The sequence below is a fragment of the Aethalodelphis obliquidens genome, unplaced genomic scaffold (assembly GCF_003676395.1).
Source record: "Aethalodelphis obliquidens isolate GAN/ISIS:26980383/991018 unplaced genomic scaffold, ASM367639v1 scaffold72, whole genome shotgun sequence".
NCBI classification, from domain to species: Eukaryota; Metazoa; Chordata; class Mammalia; order Artiodactyla; family Delphinidae; genus Aethalodelphis; species Aethalodelphis obliquidens.
The window spans coordinates 5870435-5888631 of record NW_020838016.1 but is presented as its reverse complement, the minus strand read 5'-3'; the positions used below and the strand labels follow the sequence as shown (position 1 = coordinate 5888631).

At 49.2% G+C, this 18197-nt stretch overlaps 2 protein-coding genes and 1 long non-coding RNA gene across 6 annotated transcripts in view; 1 reads left to right on the top strand and 2 right to left on the bottom strand.

The window, feature by feature from the left end:
• The window catches only part of ESYT3 (extended synaptotagmin 3), a 56029-nt gene extending 45765 nt beyond the window's left edge, over nucleotides 1–10264 (bottom strand). For 3 of the 4 annotated variants that reach the window (XM_027091626.1, XM_027091627.1, XM_027091628.1), the window contains exon 1: nucleotides 9751–10262. In XM_027091626.1, the coding sequence (XP_026947427.1) occupies nucleotides 9751–10077 (327 nt within the window). In that variant the 5' untranslated portion in view covers nucleotides 10078–10262. Of the gene's footprint in view, nucleotides 1–9750 lie in introns of all 4 variants that reach the window. The other variant, XR_003429708.1, reaches the window with a different exon arrangement.
• On the bottom strand, nucleotides 112–2102 carry LOC113612060 (elongation factor 1-alpha 1-like). Its single transcript, XM_027091629.1, is given in 3 exon segments — nucleotides 112–710; nucleotides 713–1474; nucleotides 1712–2102. Coding segments are annotated over 3 exon segments (1242 nt in total). The 5' UTR covers nucleotides 1881–2102; the 3' UTR covers nucleotides 112–399.
• On the top strand, nucleotides 9650–16473 carry LOC113612061 (uncharacterized). The gene is made up of 3 exons (XR_003429709.1): nucleotides 9650–9758; nucleotides 11170–13118; nucleotides 16338–16473. It is a non-coding gene; the product is annotated as an uncharacterized LOC113612061 (long non-coding RNA).
• The last annotated feature ends 1724 nt before the right edge of the window (nucleotides 16474–18197 follow it).

The following is an 18197-nucleotide window of genomic DNA, read 5'->3' as shown; positions in this document are numbered from 1 at the left end:
CATGAGGCATGTGGGATCTTAGCTCCCAGACCTGGGATCGAACCTGCACCTCCTGCACTGGAAGCGCGGAGTCTTAACCACTGGACCACCAGGGAAGTCCCGCAAAGGGCATTTTTTTTCTCATTAAACTTTTTTAATGGGTCTCAAATTCTGTGACAGATTTTTGATCAAGTTGTTTCCATTAAAAAGTACTGATTTTAAAAACTAATAACTTAAACTGCCACACACAAAACAAACGGTCCACAAAACATTCTCCTTTCCTTCTGAAGGTTTTAGGATGCACTGTTATCATTAACCAGTCTTTTGCTATTAAACTTAAATGGCCAATTGGACAAACAGTTCTGGGGCCGTTCTTCCACCACTGATCAAGACGGGGGTGGCAGGTATTGGGGATAACATTCATTTAGCCTTCTGAGCTTTCTGGGCAGACTTGGTGACCTTGCCAGCTCCAGCGACCTTCTTGTCCACTGCTTTGATGACACCCACTGCAGCCGTCTGTCTCACGTCATGAACAGCAAAAAGGCCCAGAGGAGGATAGTCAGAGAAGCTCTCAACACACATGGGTTTGCCAGGAACCATATCAACGATGGCAGCATCACCAGATTTCAAGAATTTGGGGCCATCTTCCAGCTTTTTCCCAGAATGACGATCAATCTTCTCCTTCAGCTCAGCAAACTTGCAGGCAATGTGAACTGTGTGACAGTCCAGACAGGTGCACAGCCAGCACTGCTTTGGCCTGGATGGTTCAAGACAATCACCTGAGCCGTGAAGCCAGCTGCTTCCGTCGGTGGGTCATTTTTGCTCTCACCAGCCACACTGCCATGATGAACATCTTTGACAGACACGTTCTTGACATTGAAGCCCACACTGTCCCCAGGAAGGGCTTCACTCAAAGCTTCACGGTGCATTTCAACAGACTTCACTTCAGTTGTCACGTTGACTGGAGCAAAGGTGACCACCAGGCCAGGTTTGAGAACACCAGTCTCCACTCGACCCACAGGGACAGTGCCAATACCACCAATTTTGTAGACGTCCTGGAGGGGCAGACGCAAGGGCTTGTCAGTTGGGCGAGTTGGTGGCAGGATGCAATCCAGAGCTTCAAGTAGTGTGGTTCCACTGGCATTGCCATCCTTACGGGTGACTCTCCACCCCTTGAACCACGGCATGTTAGCACTTGGCTCCAGCACGTTTTCACCGTTCCAGCCAGAAATTGGCACAAATGCTGCTGTGTTGGGGTTGTAGCCAACTTTCTTAATGTAGGTGCTGACTTCCTTTACAATTTCCTCGTATCTCTTCTGGCTGTAGGGTGGACCAGTGGAATCCATTTTGTTAGCTCCAACAATTAGCTGTTTCACACCCAGAGTGCAGGCCACAAGGGCATGCTCACAGGTCTGCCCATTCTTGGAAATACCTGCTTCAAATTCACCAATGCCAGCAGCAACAATCAGGACAGCACAGTCAGCCTGGGATGTGCCTGTAATCATGGTTTTTTTTGTTTGTTTGTTTGTTTGGGTTTTTTTGCAGTACGCGGGCCTCTCACTGTTGTGGCCTCTCCCGTTGCGGAGCACAGGCTCCGGACGCGCAGGCTCAGCGGCCATGGCTCACGGGCCCAGCCGCTCCGCGGCATGGGGGATCCTCCCGGACCGGGGCACGAACCCATGTCCCCTGCATCGGCAGGCAGACTCTCAACCACTGCGCCACCAGGGAAGCCCTGTAATCATGTTTTTGATGAAGTCTCTGTGTCCTGGGGCATCCGTCATGGTCACATAGTACTTGCTGGTCTCGAATTTCCACAGGGAGATTTCAATGGTGATACCACGCTCGCGTTCAGCTTTCAGTTCGTCCAAGACCCAGGCATGCTTGAAGGAGCCCTTCCCCATCTCGGCAGCCTCCTTCTCGAACTTTTCAGTGGTTCTCTTGTCGATGCCACCACATTTGTAGATCAGATGGCCAGTAGTGGTGGACTTCTCTGAACCTACGTGTCCAATGACAACGATGTGGATGTGGTCTTCTCCTTTCCCATTTTTGCTTAGGTTTAGCGGTGGCTTTCACGACACCTGTGTCCTGGCGGCAAACCCGTTGCAAAAAAGCCCAAAGGGCATTCTTTTTTTTTTTTTTTTTTTTTTTTTGCAGTACGCAGGCCTCTCACTGTTGTGGCCTCTCCCGCTGCGGATCACAGGCTCCAGACGCACAGGCTCAGCGGCCATGGCTCACGGGCCCAGCCGCTCCGCAGCATGTGGGATCTTCCTGGACTGGGGCACGAACCCGTGTCCCCTGCATCAGCAGGCAGACTCTCAACCACTGCGCCACCAGGGAAGCCCCGCAAAGGGCATTCTTATACACGCACTCCTGCCGACTCAACTGATGTTGCCGACCCCCTCCCCACCCGCAAAGAAGAGAGAAGACTCTTTTCCGGTGTCCTGCAGGGATGGGACACAAGGAGGCTGCGCTGGGCTGTCGTTCTCCTGAGACAGGCCCTGCTCTGTGGCTGCCTCTGCAGTGGTTTCTCCTCTACCAGAAAACAGCCCCTCATTTCATTCGCTTTTCTCCTGATGAAGCACTGACTTTCATCCCTTTTTTTCTCTGTTCTTGCGAGGTAAACATTTAACCATGAAAACTGCTTTTAAATCTGCCCAACTCTTCTGCTTAACATCACCCTGCTAAAAGTGCCTTAAGGGAAACAATTGCTTTGCCAGCTTGGAATTCTGTCTAGCACTGTTCTAGAATCCATAGATTCCTTAACAGCACACCCAGCCTGAGAACTGGCCTAAGTCGGCTGGACCCAGCAGGACGACAGAGCAGATAAAACTCCAAAGAGAGTCATCGGTGAGGAGAATGCGGGTGCCAGGAGCCTGTCACCCTTGCTGAGGAATAAGGGCTCGGAGCAGAGACGGACTGCCCTGAGCTAGCTGCAGAGTCGTTTTGAGGAGACCTGAGTGGAATCCTAAGTCGTCAGAGAGTTCAGTGATCCAGTTAGGTCTGGTACAGCCTGGAGGGTAAAAAATTTATCCTCTGGGCTTCCTTAGTGGTGCAGTGGTTGAGAGTCCACCTGCCGATGCAGGGGACACGGGTTCGTGCCCCGGTCCGGGAAGATCCCACATGCCGCGGAGTGGCTGGGCCCGTGAGCCATGGCCGCTGAGCCTGCGCGTCCGGAGCCTGTGCTCCACAATGGGAGAGGCCACAACAGTGAGAGGCCCGTGTACCGCAAAAAAAAAAAAAAAAAAAAAAAAAAAAAAAAATTATCCTCTTACTTATAAAACTAGTAAAAGGCCAAACATCATCATCTGCTTCATCCTCCTCCTCTGTGCTGATAAGTCCAAGGTGAGGTGGGAATGAGGATCTTTAAAGTCCTTAAGTTTTGACAGGTCGGTTTAATGTGTAATCTGTGTAAAGAACTGGAGAGACAGGGACTGAGATTTACATTGCAGACGTTCACTGTGGCATTCATGCCACAGATTTTTTTTTTTAATAAATTTATTTTATTTGTATTTATTATTTTTGGCTGCGTTGGGTCTTCATTGCTGCACGCGAGCTTCCTCTAGTTGCGGCGAGCGGGGGCTACTCTTCGTTGTGCTGCACAGGCTTCTCATTGCAGTGGCTTCCCTTGTTGCAGAGCACAGGCTCCAGGCACATGGGCTTCAGTAGATGTGGCACGTGGGCTCAGTAGTTGTGGCTCGTGGGCTCCAGAGCACAGGCTCAGTAGTTGTGGCGCACGGGCTTAGTTGCTCCGCGGCATGTGGGATCTTCCCGGACCAGGGCTCGAACCCGTGTCCCTCTCATTGGCAGGCGGATGCTTAACTACTGCGCCACCAGGAAAGCCCCACAGATTTTTATTGAATGCCTATATGAACTGGGCACTGAGCGAGGAGCTGAGTGTACAGACAGGAACAAGAAACACACCTGTAAAGAACATTCGATCTGGAGGAAAAGTTGGACATAAAGATAGGTAAGTGCAAATCAACACGGGAAGTGGAGTGGGTGTGAGAGAAGGGTTCCAGTACGGGTGCCTGAGCTTGGACTTGAAGGAGGAGTCAAGGGAGTCAGACTGACAGATCAAGGGAGAAATTCCAGACAGATAGAGGAAACACCACCCACCTCGGCCTGCAGAAACAGGGCAAACTGGGACATAACCAAAATAGTGATGTTACAGAAATGGTCAGGTAACTTCTGGTCTATTCGTATTAAGGATATCATAATCCTTAAGAATGTTTTTGAAGAATGTTTGTAAGACAATGTTAAGGACATAAAAACAAAAAATTTTTCAAAGGTACAAGTTTTCAAAAGACTTTTCATAGACCTTTTATACAAAGGAAGTGCACCCAAACATAGGGCGTATCTCCGGGTGGCAGGACGTAAATGCTTACTCTAATATTTACTTGTGGACCATTTCCAGATTTTCTAACATGGGGATATTTGCACTTTTATAACCGGAAAAATGAGATTTTTAACCAGTTACTTTAGAAAGTAAACACAGTATGGGCAAGAGAATGGAGTGGGTGAATCTGGGGTCTTGAAACACCCCATGTCCTGGAGGAGTTCCTTGGTTTTTCACTGTGAGCATTTCAAGGACCAGTGACCCCGGGCACACTGGGATGGGACTTCTCAGTCCCACCTGGCATCCTACAGAGAGAGGGTACACCGGAGCTGAGCCCTGACTCCCAGTGTGGCCCAAGGGATGCAAGTCTCATCCCCGTGACTTGAAGCGACAGGGTGTGTAAAGGGAACGGGGCTTTGTCCCTTTAATAGTTCCCACTGGGGCAGGAAACATCTTAACTGTCTCTTCTCTATTTGCCATAGAGGAAGGGGAGCGGGGAAGCACTTTCCTCCAGCTCGTGGGGACACTTCTGGGCTATGAGCTCTAGGTTTCCTGAGATTTAAAAATCCTTGGGACTCCGCCAGGAGAAGTAACTCTGAATGGCGGGGTGGGGGGAGCAGGCAGAAGGGCAGGCAAGGCCCCAGTCCCCTGCTCCTCTGTGTGGCTGGGTGGTGGCCTTCACGGGTCATCGGGGCTCAGCTCACACCTCCCAGTGGCTCCCCCAAAGTCACTGGGGACATTCCCACAGAGGGGCCGGCTCTGCCTGCTGTCTCGGGCTCAATGAGCAACCCATAAACACGGGGCAGGGAAGGGCAGACCGTACACAGATCCGGGAGGCAGCCTTGGAACTCCAGCCAGGGCCCAGGCCTCGGGGGCGGGGAGGCATCAAGCAGCAAAAGTTACCCCAGGAAGGGTCTTGAAGAGCCCAGAGCATGAAGGACTGACTCTGAAGACCAGACGGGAAGTTTCTGGAGCACTAGAGCTGGAATTCCATGAACGGAACCCCAGGAAGGGTTGAGGGCCAGGCTGGAGTCTCCGACGGGCGCTGCCCCCGGCAGCCGTCCATCCCTGGAGCCACGTTTGCTGCTGGGCCACTTGGTAATGAGTTTTGTATTAGAAAAAGGGAGAGTTAGGAGGCCTGGGAAATTGGGGAGGATACAGTGACAGCCCCCCTGAGCACGTACTCGTGCCAGGCTTCGAACAAGCAGCTTTTCAGACTCAACTCATCGCAAATGCGTGTAGAAACTGAGCCTTCGAGGCCGACAGTTAGGTGAGTGGTGGAGCTGGGGTGTCACCAGCTCTGTGGGATCAAGGGCTCCAGTTTGGTCACTGTGCTGTCCACGGCCCCCAGCCCTGGCAAGGTGGGCTGATCAAAGAGGCTCCTTATTTCTTTCTTTCTTTCTTTTTTTTTTTTTGCAGTACGCGGGCCTCTCACTGTTGTGGCCTCTCCCATTGCGGAGCACAGGCTCCGACGCCCAGGCTCAGCGGACATGGCTCACGGGCCCAGCCGCTCCGCGGCATGTGGGATCTTTCCGGACCGGGGCACGAACCCGCATCCCCTGCATCGGCAGGCGGACTCTCAACCACTGCGCTACCAGGGAAGCCCGAGGCTCCTTATTTCTTGAAAAATATGTCTAAAAACTGAGTGAGAGGAACATTCGCATGTAAACAGCAGGCAGCAGCCGCTCCCCTGTTCAGAAGACGAACTGCCTTCTCTCCATGTGGCCGGGCCACGTCCACAAGCCAAGGGGCTCCCCAGCATCTTCACTCGTGACCCCTTCTAAAGCAGAAGAATCCTTTCCTTGAGCTGTATGTTCCATGGAAGGGAACCAGAGGAGGAGCAGGTCTCTCAAGTTGGACCAGAAACAACCCCCTTTAACAGGTTTTTACAGGTGGGGACAATGAGACCCAGTGAGGGAAAGCAACTTCTCTGATCACCCAGAGGCAGCAGCTTGGAGCGAAGTGTTGAGAAGGAGTCTAATGGGGCTGGAAAAAACAGCTCCATTGAGAGCGGACCGCTGTGGCCTGGCAGGGGAGAGCAATGGCCTCTGGGCTCTGGCTCAGCCTGGCCTTGGCCTCCATCCCCTCACAGGGACTTGGTGCAAATTAGAGCAAGGTGCACACACAGCCGGGCAAGCAGCAGGGGGGCCGGGATCCACCCTCACGCACTGGGTGCTGGGTGATGACTTGCACGGCTGCGAGGCCCTCAAGACCTTTTCTTCAACCCCCTGACTACTGGTTAATTAGTAAAAATACTTCTCAAAGGAGGTCAGAAGCCATCAATCCCCATTCATGCAAGAACACCAGTTCTTAAAACAGGAAGAAGGTGTGCTGAAAGGTCCACGTGTAAGATAGAGACACCGTGCTCTGAAATTGTGGACAGGGGTCACTCTGTCCCTACCACACGGGAGCCATGTCCCTCTGTCTTCATAAACAGTGTGTGTCCTCAGGAGGCAGAGAGAGGCCAGAAGAAGGATATTCAACCAAGTAGGTTCCAGATTTTCCACATCATCCTTGGGCTTGGAAACCTTCCTGAGGCGGGTCCAAAAGCCCACATTTACGTCTACGTGCGTGCTCTTCCAGGTGTTCACACAGACCTGCGTCACATTCTGGATTCCCAGTCCCAGTAATGGGCACCCAGCTCCCCAAATCAGAAAGCAGAAGGCCCTGATCCCTCCCTCACTGCACTCTAGAGGCCGCCAAGCACCTGGAGTCCGCCTCCGCACAGCTCTCACCCTCAGCTCTTAGTCTCCACTATGGCCATCTCGGCTCAAATCACTTTCTCAACTGGTCTCTTTCCTCCAGCTTCACTCCTCCCTGCATGCTGCTTGTTCCAGGGCCTTTCCTAAACCTTGCCCAGACTCCTTTCAGCCTTCAGAATCAGCCCCAACCTCCATCAGACCTGCCTCAGTTTGGCCCCTGTCCCTCAGCCTACACCGCACACACCAGCCAGGCTGAACCACACAGTAGCCCTCAGATACCAGCCGCACGGCGCCTCCATGCTGTGCTTGCAAGCCCCCTTCTGCTTGGACTGCCCTTTGTGGTACTGCTGCCTCAATCTGAAAGGTTATCCAGGCCCTGGCCCAGCAAACTGGCCAGCCAAGCCTGCCAGAAGGGTCTGGAGAACATAGGCGGAGGCCAGGCCCTTCCCAGGACCCTGCCAAGGAGGCAGGAGGCTGTGGTCTGGGGACAATCTGATGTGGAAACCAGGTAGGGTGCCCTTCCCTCCAGGCCTTTGACCCCGGACTGGACCCTGTTCAGACTCCTGTTTCCAGCTTCCCTGAGACCTCTATGGAACTACCTGTTACGCATCTGCCTCCCGCCCCAGACTGCCCTCTTGGGAGGTGAGACACCGTCGTCTTCCTCTGTGTGTCCCTGCACCCAGCTGGGTCAGGCCTGGGGTGTGGTTTATGGGGTGAGAACCAGGAGATACTGTCTTGTGCTCTGTCTCATCCATCAGGCTGAGCTCCCTGTTGGCTATGTCCACATAGTTCCGGGGACCCCTCCCCCAAGAGGAGCCAGAACGGTTTCTATGGCATTTGTGGGTGGGGGGTGTTGGGGGATTGGGGGTGTCAAGGCCCCTACAGATTCTGATTCTTACCCCAATTTCAGAAACGTTGCCTTTGCATACAGCTAAGTGTCTGGAGGCCTCCCTAACACCAGGAGGGGCAGAAAGAAAGGGATGTCACTTGGTGAGGTATCATGGGCCCACCCTCGTGGGCTGAGGCTGCCATGGGGGTCATGACAGAGGTCTGACAGGCAGCCTGGGCTCTCTCAACAGTGAACAAGGAGTGTGAACAGGTCCAAGCCTGCTCTCTGTGTCCACATTTTCCACGATCACAAGCCATCAATCCCCTTTCATGCAAGAAAACCAAGGTCTGGGCGAGACAGGCCCCAAACACTGTCTCCATGGCTGCTACCCAATATATATGTAAACCTATTTACAAAGCTTTACTGTCAATCCATATATTAGTATTATGGGCTAAATTCTGTTTCCCAAAATTTATATGTTGAAGTCCTAACCCCCAGTCCCTTAGAATGTGACTGTATTTAGAAATAGGGTCTTTATAGAGGTGATTAAGTTAAAATGAGGCCATTAGGGTGGGCCCTAATCTAACCTGACTGATGACCTTATAAGAAGAGGAAATTCAGACACAGGTAAGTATAGAGGGAAGACCATGTGAAGACACAGGGGAAGATAGCCAACTACAAGCCAACGAGAGGCCTCAGAAGAAACCAACCCTGCTGACGCCTTGATCTTGATACATTTCTGTTGTTTAAGCCACCCACTCCGTAGTACTTTATGGCAACCCTGGAAAACTAATGCAATAAGGCTTAATTTCTCTTTTAACATAAAATAAGTATACACAGGCCTTTCTAATATCTTCTCAACCCACTTCAGATGTTACTGTCATGGGCAAGTGTGAGGAACCTATAGCCTGGCTGGATTTTAGAGTACAGGCCTCAAGCCAGGGGAAATGAGGGGTCTGGTGGCCTCTGGACACCTCTCCCTGTGTGCCTGAATGTTTCTGGAAGAAATCAGAGACAACCAACACCAGTTCATCATCCAGAGAAGGGGGTTTGCTGCAGACCAAGTCTTAGACTGAATGCCCCTCTTGCAGTTGGTGGCCCAAACTCACCTGATCATAAGACTCACTGAGGTTCCTCAGTCCCACCTGGGGGTTGTGAGGTGAGGCCTAAAACTTGTTTTTATTAAGTGGGCCAAGTGATTCTCAGGACCCAGAAGCCTTTGAGAAGCCATAGTCCAGGCCATTCCACACCAGGAGATGGTTTTGTAGCTGTAGAGTGTGAGTGTGTGTGTGGGTGTGTCTCGGTGCATCTGAGCATCTCTACCAGGCGAGGGAGCGAGAGAAGCCCGCGAGCCAGCGCGGCGGCCGCCGGCCTCTCCCCTCCCCCCTGGCAACCCCATCCCGGCACTCCCACCTCGAGCCCCTCCCTCTGACCGGGCCTCTGCCAAAGGCAACCAGTCTGCCAGCTTCTGTCACAGCTGTATTTGTCAGCGCTGTGCCCTGCGTTTCTTCTTTCACTCAACAGGCGGGTGGAAGAAGTGTCTACTGCTTCCCTCACGAGTTAACTTTGCAGAGTCCCAGACGCCCTTGTTTTTCTCCTGGGTGTGGCCCGTCCGTAATTTTTCTCCCAGGTTCTGGGCCCTCAGGTGAAACCCAGGTTCCCGCTGCCAGCACAGCCGGACCAGAAGTGGCAATGAGGCCGAGGGGCGCCGCGGCGAGGGACACGGCCACCGCCCCCAGGGTTTCTGCGCCGCGATCCGTGGGGGACCAGGTGTGCGGGTCTCCAGGCTCCCTCCCTCCCTCGGGTCTGCGCGCCCCAGCTCCCCGGAAGACCGCAGGTTCCTTCCCGAACCTTCAAGGGCATCCGCCCCACCTCCGACCCCCGCCCGGCTCGGCCCGGCTCACCCAGGCGGGTAGGTGCTGGCCCCGCAGCTCGCGACTGATGAACTGGCGTTCGTTGTTTAGGAATTCGAAGGCGGCCGCCAGGCGCCCGAGCTTCCCGAGGCGGTTCCTGCGCCACCACATCCACCCTAGGGTGCCGAGCAGCAGCCAGGTGAAGCTGATCCCCAGGTAGCCGGCGAGATAGACGGGCACCAGGTAGAACAGCAGGCGCGCCGCGAAGGTGCAGAGCTCGGGCAGCAGCTGGCTGGACAGGCGCGGCTCGGGGCCCGGCGCGCGCTCGGTCCCCCGGGCACCAGGGGCGCCGGGGGCGCAGGGCTCCTCCGCTGGCATCTCTTCGTCTCCGTCTGCCCTTTCCGAGAGCTTCACCTGAGGTCAGGTCCGCGAGCCGCGACGCCCGGTCACATCTGTCTTCCAAGGGGGAGGCTGGCTGACTCCCTGGCTGACTCGCCCGCGCAGTTTCCGCGCCCCAAACTCCGAGTTCTAAACTGGGAATGCGCTGAGCCGCCGCCGCGCTCCCTTCCTCGCCCAGCCCGCAGCTCCGGATGTCTCCGCCCCCGGGGGCGGGCCCAGGAGGAAGGGGGCGGGGTCAGGCTGCTCAGCGGGCGCCAAGGAGGTGTAAAAAAGCAACCTTGTGTTGAGGCAGCCTTCAGACGCAGTGTCCCGCGCAGGCATCCGAAGAGGTTGCATTTGCCACACCCAGGTCCTACCCCAGGCAGTTGATGACTCACCGAGGCATGTGGACAAATGGGTTGTCATGGATAAACATCACCTAAAACCTGTTTCCTACACCCAGTCTGCAATGTGCAGGCGAGTGTAGTAGGCTCTTACCTGGGCATTCGAGGGCCTCCCAGCCCCAGGGTGGGCCCCGCCCTGTGTCTGAGCTCCCTGGGTGGACCTTAGAGCCCTGTATCGCTGCCCCCTCCTCTTGCACCTATAAAGCTTAGACCTAGCACCCTGCCCCACCTGGTCGAGCTCAGGGTCCTTCCTCTGCCCCACAGCACTCTCTACCCTGCACTCCCACCCTCTGTGCTGGCTGTCAGTTTGGAACATCCTTCTCTGCATGAATCAGATCGGGAGTTTCCCGGGCCGGGCCAGTCCTCCTCATTTGGGGCGCCCGGTACCGCAAGCGATGGTGACTAACAAGAGAAATAATGAGCAAGCCCTGGGGTGCTCGGCGGCCAGTTGTGAAGCCCAAGGTTTCTACCTAATCCTTTCTGAATGATCAGAGCAGGTGAAGGTCTTGTGGGTGACATGCATTTTAGGCGGCTCACCTGAGTGAGCACGTCGATTACTGGAATGTGATTTTGGAGTTGACAAATGATTTGGAATTATTCTACACTCTTTCAGTAGTTTTGCTGAAGGACCAGACCCAACGGACAGCAAGCACAATGTAACTGAATTCTCTTTTCCTCTGTCCTTCAGGTATCTCTCTGTCTTTCTGGCTTTTTCCTTCCACTTTCCTGGATAAAATTACTGGCTGTGATGAGTTTTTTCAGCAACACGTGTGTTCCTAGTGGTCATAATAGCTGGACCCTCCTCTGTTGTTCTTGGTCTTCCAGGACTGGCCAAAGCAGAAGCTGAAACCTCCCAGCTTAACATTCTGTTACACTACATTTCCCAGGGTAACCTAGGAAGTCAATGTAGGAAATGCATCTCACTTGCGTTCCTTTTTGGAGAGTTCCTTTTTGAATGTACCTAATCCTATTAAAGGCTCTGAGAAGCCCTGCAGATAAAAAGCTATTATATTTGATTTAACCCACTGTTTCCCAAATTATTTGACCACAGAACTCCATTCTCAAAACACTCCTCTAGTGGTTGACCCAGGTCAACTTGAGCTAAAGGAATGAGAAAGTATGATAGGGATTCTAGGGAAGGCCCCTGGAACCTGAGGCAGGAATGCAGCTGACTCCCATGATGGATGGACCCGGAAGTTAACTGGCTGGACTCGGCTCAGCAACCCTGCTGCTCTCCTCGCTGACCTGCCTCCTTTGCCTTTGGCTGAAGTAGAGAACACAGCATCTTCCTCACAGCTTCCAGGGTCACAGAGCTTCACAGAGAGACTGCTTGACCCTTATCCTTCCCAATTCCAAATGCCTTGGAGAGAGGACCCAACTGTATCTATTATCCCCTTCCCTCTTAACACACACCAGGTCTACACCACAGCCCCCTCCTGGGTTAGTGTGTTTGGGGAGGATTACCAGAGAAGGAAGGTTGTTGATTTGGGAGCTGATGTCCAGAATGAGACCTGGAACACCTGGCGGGACGTGGTTACCCCATCTGCACTGCCTTCTCTGCTCCTTGAACACACCAAGCTCATTTATGCCTCAAGATTTGTGTACTTGCTGTTCCCTCTAACCGGAATGATCCCCACATAAATTTCCTCTAAGGTACATTAGGGAAGTGGGATTATGGTTGATTTTCTTTTCTCTCTTTTCCAAATTTATTTATAATGTCATTACGTTACTCTCATAAATTAAATATATAACATTGAGAATATGGCATCTAAAACTCGATATCCCACCTGAGGTCAAATCTGTGCCTAGAACATTGGAGCCATTATTTTCCTTGACCTGGACATGCTACTTTGGTTACTACAGCCAGCAAAAGACATTTTATGTTCTGTTTGATCATAGCAAAACCTGGGGGAAATGATGACTTCCAGACCCTTTGCCTGAACCCATTTGAGAATTCATCATATTATACCACTTTTCCAGAGAACGCTAGCTCATTTGTTCAGTATATTTACTGGCTGTTATTGTGGGTTGAATTGTGTCCCCCCACCAAAAAAAATATGTTGAAGTCCTAACCCCTGGTACCTGTGAATGGGATCTTATTTGGAAATAGAGTCTTGGTAGATGTAATCAAGTTAAGATGCGATCATTCTGGCTTAGGGTGGGTCCTAAATCCAACGACTGGTGTCCTGATCAAGAGAGAGATTTGGAAACAGAGACACAGAGGAGATATACAAAGGGAGGAAGGCCATGTGAAGAAAGATGCAGAAACTGGAGTGATGCAGTACAAAACCAAGGGCCAAAGATCGCTGGCAACCACCAGAGCTAGGAAGAGACAAGGAAGGATTCTTCCCGAGAGCCTTCGGAGAGAGCTTGGTCGTGCCAACACGTTGATTTCGGACTGCTAGTCTCCAGGACAGTGAAAGAATAAATTTCTGTTGTTTTAAGCCACCCAGTTTGTGGTACTTTGATATGGCAGCCCTTGGAAACTAATACAGCCACTGACTAAGAGCCAGGCACTGTTCTAGCCACAGGAGATTCAGTGTAAACAGAATGGACAAGATCCCTGCTCTCACAGAGCTGCCATTCTAGTGGGGAACACAGACAACAAACAAGTGAATAAAGAACAGAAAATAGCAGGTAAGGGAAAATGCTGTGAGGAAAGGCAGTCAGTTGTATGAGAGAGAGTGACTGGCAAGGGGCAGAGGGCTGTTTTAACCCAAGTGATTTGGAAAGGGCTCTCTGAGGAGGTGACATTTGAGTTGAGACCCAACTTTTTAAAAAGTCTACATACAACTTCATCTTTTCTTTTTAAATTTATCTGTTTATTTATTTTTGGTTGCATTGGGTCTTCACTGCTGCACACGGGCTTTCTCTAGTTGTGGCGAGTGGGGGCTACTCTTCGTCGCAGTGCGTGGGCTTCTCGTGGTAGCTTCTCTTGTTGCAGAGCACAGGCTCTAGGCACGCGGGCTTCACTAGTTGTGGCACGCGGGCTCAGTAGTTGTGGCTCACAGGCTTAGTTGCTCCACCGCATGTGGGATCTTCCCGGACCAGGGCTTGGACTTGTGTCCCCTGCATTGGCAGGTGGGTTCTTAACCACTGTGCCACCAGGGAAGCCCATACAACTTCATCTTTAAAAGAAATAATATCTAGTAAAAGCATCTCTTTTGGAACAGAAAGATAAAGAGCCTCTGCTCTGTAGATGTCAGTTGTTTAACTGTTACATTTGCACATGGGGCTGGACTAATTTTGTCTACCCTCTCCATCAGCCTGAGAATTCCATGAGGGCAGTGGCTGTGTCCAATAGATCTTACGTCCTCGGTGCCCAGCCAGAGTGTGACACAAAGAGAGAGGCAAGAGCACAGTCTGTAATTCGTTTGCCTGAGTTTAATCTAGACTGGAGGACTTTCTGACTCCAGGGAAGGTCCTTCACTTCTCTGCAGGGCAGTTTCTTCGTCTGTAAAATGGAGATCATTGTAATATTTAAATCATGGGCTGGTGATGAGGATTAAGTAAGACCCAATGTCTTTAAAGCTATGTATCTGGATAGGAAAGTTGTCAAGAAAGACTTTAGTTTTGTCTGTATTGTTTGACTTATAGCAAGAATGTTTTTGTGTATTATCTATATAATTTTCTTTCTTTCTTTCTTTTTTTTTTTTTGGCCGAGCTACACGCGGAATTTGGGATCTTAGTTCCCCAACCAGGGATTGAACCCATGCCCCCTGCAGTGGAAGCACAGAGTCTTAACCACTGGACCACAGGGAAGTCCCTGTATAATGAAGAAAAAATTTATTGTGATAAAATACACATGATATTTAATGTCTTAGCCATTTTGAGTGCACAGTTCAGTGGTATTAAGTACATTCACATCATTATGCAACTATCACACCATCCATCTCCATAACTTTTTCATCATCCCAAACTGAAACTCTGTACCCATTAAACAATAACTCCCTGTTCTCCCCTACCTCCAGCCTCTGGCACCCACCATTTTATTTTTTGTCTCTATGAACTTGACTGCTCTTCATACCTCATATAAGTGGAATATTTATCTTTTTACGACCGACTTATTTCCCTTAACACAATGTCTTCAAGGTTCATTCATATTGTATCATGTGTCAGAATTTCCTTCCTTTTTAAGGCTGAATAACATTCCACTGTGTGTATATACCACATTTTTTTTATCCTCTCCTCCATTCATAGACACTTGGGTTGTTTCCATCTTTTGCTTTTTATGAATAATGCTGCTATGAACTTTGGTGTACAAATATCTGTTTGAGGCCCTGATTTCAATTCTTTGGGGTATATACCCAGAAGTAGAATTGCTGAATCATGTGGTAATTCCATGTTTAATTTTTTTAGGAAACACCATAATGTTTCTCATTTGTTTGTCGAATTTAGTTTATTCACGTTCAGGAAATTACAAAAGTAATTCATGCTTTGCTTTAACAAATAATACAAAGGTATATAAAGAAGTTTAAAATCATGCACTCCATGTGTGATCAATGTTTCTGTTTGGTTTATATCTTTCCTCACTTCTCCATTTGTACAAAGACATATAAGCAGAGCTAGTTTTTTTTTTTTTTTTTTTTTTGGGGCAGTACGTGGGCCTCTTACTGTTGTGGCCTCTCCTGTTGCGGAGCACAGGCTCCAGACGCGCAGGCTCAGCGGCCATGGCTCACGCGCCCAGCCGCTCCGCAGCATGTGGGATCTTCCCAGACCGGGGCACGAACCCGTGTCCCCTGCATCGGCAGGCCAACTCTCAACCACTGTGCCACCAGGGAAGCCCAAGCAGAGCTAGTTTTGATTGTGGTTCTTTTTTTTCTTTCTTTCCTCCAAAATGGGGAGGAAGAAAGAAGCAGAAACTGGAGTGATGCAGTATCACTCCCACAAAATCTCTATGAGGTCTGTATTAAACATGGAAATTATTTTATAGTTGGTTATAAAACAAAGAGATCAAAATAACATCCATATGCTCATTAAGGTGGTAGCAGTAGGTGGGGGAGGAAACAACCACTAGAATTGTTGGAGCCAGACAAGGCCAAAAAAAAAAAAAATCAGAGAAAAATCGGGAAAAAAAGTCAGAACCCAAAATAGTTTTCAGGTAGCTCCTCATTCATAGTATGTTACTCTGCAGATGGTAAATGCATTTTAAATGAGGCCAGCAGAAAACAAAGTTCTCAGGTTTTTTTCTGCAAAAGTACAAGTAGACATGAGATCTGCCACTCAAATTATGAAATGAAAAATGCCAGGAAATGTGAGAATAGGACTTACTTTTAGCAAAAGAAGTATGGTACAGTGACCACTGCAGTGAGGCTTTCTTGATCTCTTGTTTGAATTCACCAGCATCCAGCCTATTGTGTGGATGGCCTCTCCCCATCTCCAGGAAGAGTGTCCAAGACCCCCAGCCCCTTATTCTATTCACACTTGTCTCCCACTTCTACTTCCCACTAACAGCACCTGGCTGAAATAAATCCATGAATGTTGTCACTTGTGGAATAAGTAAGTCTTTTTGATTACAAAAAAGTTTTATCTTTCCAGAAGCATATATACATATTTTAGAATTAATAGATCTCCCTTAAGTGTGTTGGTAATGTTTCTTTAGGCCCTACTATTATGAAGGAAACCTGCAACTATCATTCCTCAATTGAAAAGCGTAGGCTGCTGGGTTATATTAGATGTTTATACCTGTTGTGGTAGATAATCATTTAATATCTGTCAATAATTCAAATTCTGACTGTACTGTACTTCTGATCTGAAAGTTTTGATATTAGTATTTTTATTTGATTTTTGCCCAATATCCTTTCCTTTATTTTGTAACCTGTGAAAAATTGATCTCCTCTCATTTTCCAAAAACAGGCCTAGATCCTCCAATCTGGTGTTTAATTCCACCTTCATCTTTGGCTCTTTCATTCACTCATTCAGTAAGTATTCACTGAGGGTCTTCTATGTGCCAGACATTGTATAGAACACAAGAGATAAAGCAATGAATAAAACAGACAAAACTCTTGCCTTGGGAAGCTTATGTTCTAATTTTATTCTTTTTTTTTTTTTTTTGGCGGTATGCAGGCCTCTCACCGCCGCGGCCTCTCCCGCTGCGGAGCACAGGCTCCGGACGCGCAGCCTCAGCGGCCATGGCTCACGGGCCCAGCCGCTCCGCGGCATGTGGGATCTTCCCGGACCGGGGCACGAACACGTGTCCCCTGGATCGGCAGGCGGACTCCCAACCACTGCGCCACCAGGGAAGCCCCTAATTTTATTCTTCTGGCTTGATTGGCTAGCTAATATATATTTTTTACTAACGTACTCCACTCTACTCTTTAGGGACCTGATATAATTTTGAGCTTCTTCTTCCTGTGACTAGAAGCAGGCAAAAGCACTCCCCTGACCTCAGACAGCAGTCCTAGTTTTCAGCAGAGAATCTCTATCTAGCATCTTCTCCCACACAGTGTTGTCAGAAACCAATTATTCTGTTTCACACATGTGTTTCTTTGATCTGGGATCTGTTGTCAGTTACAGTCCTGTTACTCACCCGGAAATTGCTCCTCATGTTCCTGCCTGGGTCACACCTAGGACAGAAGATCGTGTCCCACAGATCCTGCCGGGACTGGCAGATACAGGAGTGGCGGAAGTGCAGGAGTGACAGGAGTGCCCGCTGTGGAAGGTCACTGGTCTCTCAGGTAATCCACACTGACACTGCAGCTCAACCCCACTTGGAGGTCTGTCACGGCTGCTGCAATCACTACTATGTAATGCATGCCAGTGCTGGCCAAGGTGCAAACCTGGCTCTGCAGGAACAGCGACCAAGTGAGAGATGGGCAGTCCCCTCTGTCCCCACTGCCCTTCTTGAAAACTAGCGGGCTGTCCAATTGCACAAATCCACACTGGCAGCAGTTCTACCTCCAGCCCCTCAGCTTCAACCCAGTGATTCTATATTTCATGTTAAATTGCCTTAATAATTATAAGACCTTAAATTTTTCTTTCTTTTCTTAATCAGTTGTGTTTTCAAAACTAATTGTGAGGTAGTTTCAAGGAATTTTTCAATCTAACTTAAATTTTAAAATGTACTGGCATAGAAGTGTTTATAATATTATTTTTTTAAATGTCTGTAGGATCTGTAGTAATGTTCCTTTTAAATTCTTGTTATAGGTACTTTGTGTTTCCTCTTTTTGTCCCCTTAATCAGTCTTGTTAGGGCTTTATTGATTTTATTAATCTTTTCTAATAACCAACTTTTGGCTTCAATTAATTTCTTTATTTTATGTCTGCTTCTTATTTCAATGATTCTGCTTCTTTCTTAATTATTTCTGTTCTACTTTCTCTGCATTTACTTTGCTTGTATTTTTTTCTTTTAGCTAGCTTCTTAAGATATAAATTAAGATAATAATTTCAACCTGTTTTCTCTTATAGTATGTGCATTTAGAGCTATAGATTTCCCTCTAAGCACTGCTACAACTGCATCCTACAAGTTTTTAAAATAACAAATTGCTAACATTTATTCAGGTCATACTGTGTGCAAAGCACTGTATTGAAACCTTTACAAACATTCTCTTTAAATTTTATATATTTTTATTGAACATAATTTACATATAGTAAGATTCACAGATCTTAAAGGTATAGTTTAACAAATCTTCACCAATTATACATCAGTATTATTACCAGATCCAGATATGGATCATCTTTATCACTTCAGAAATTTTCCTCTTGCTTCTTCCCAGTT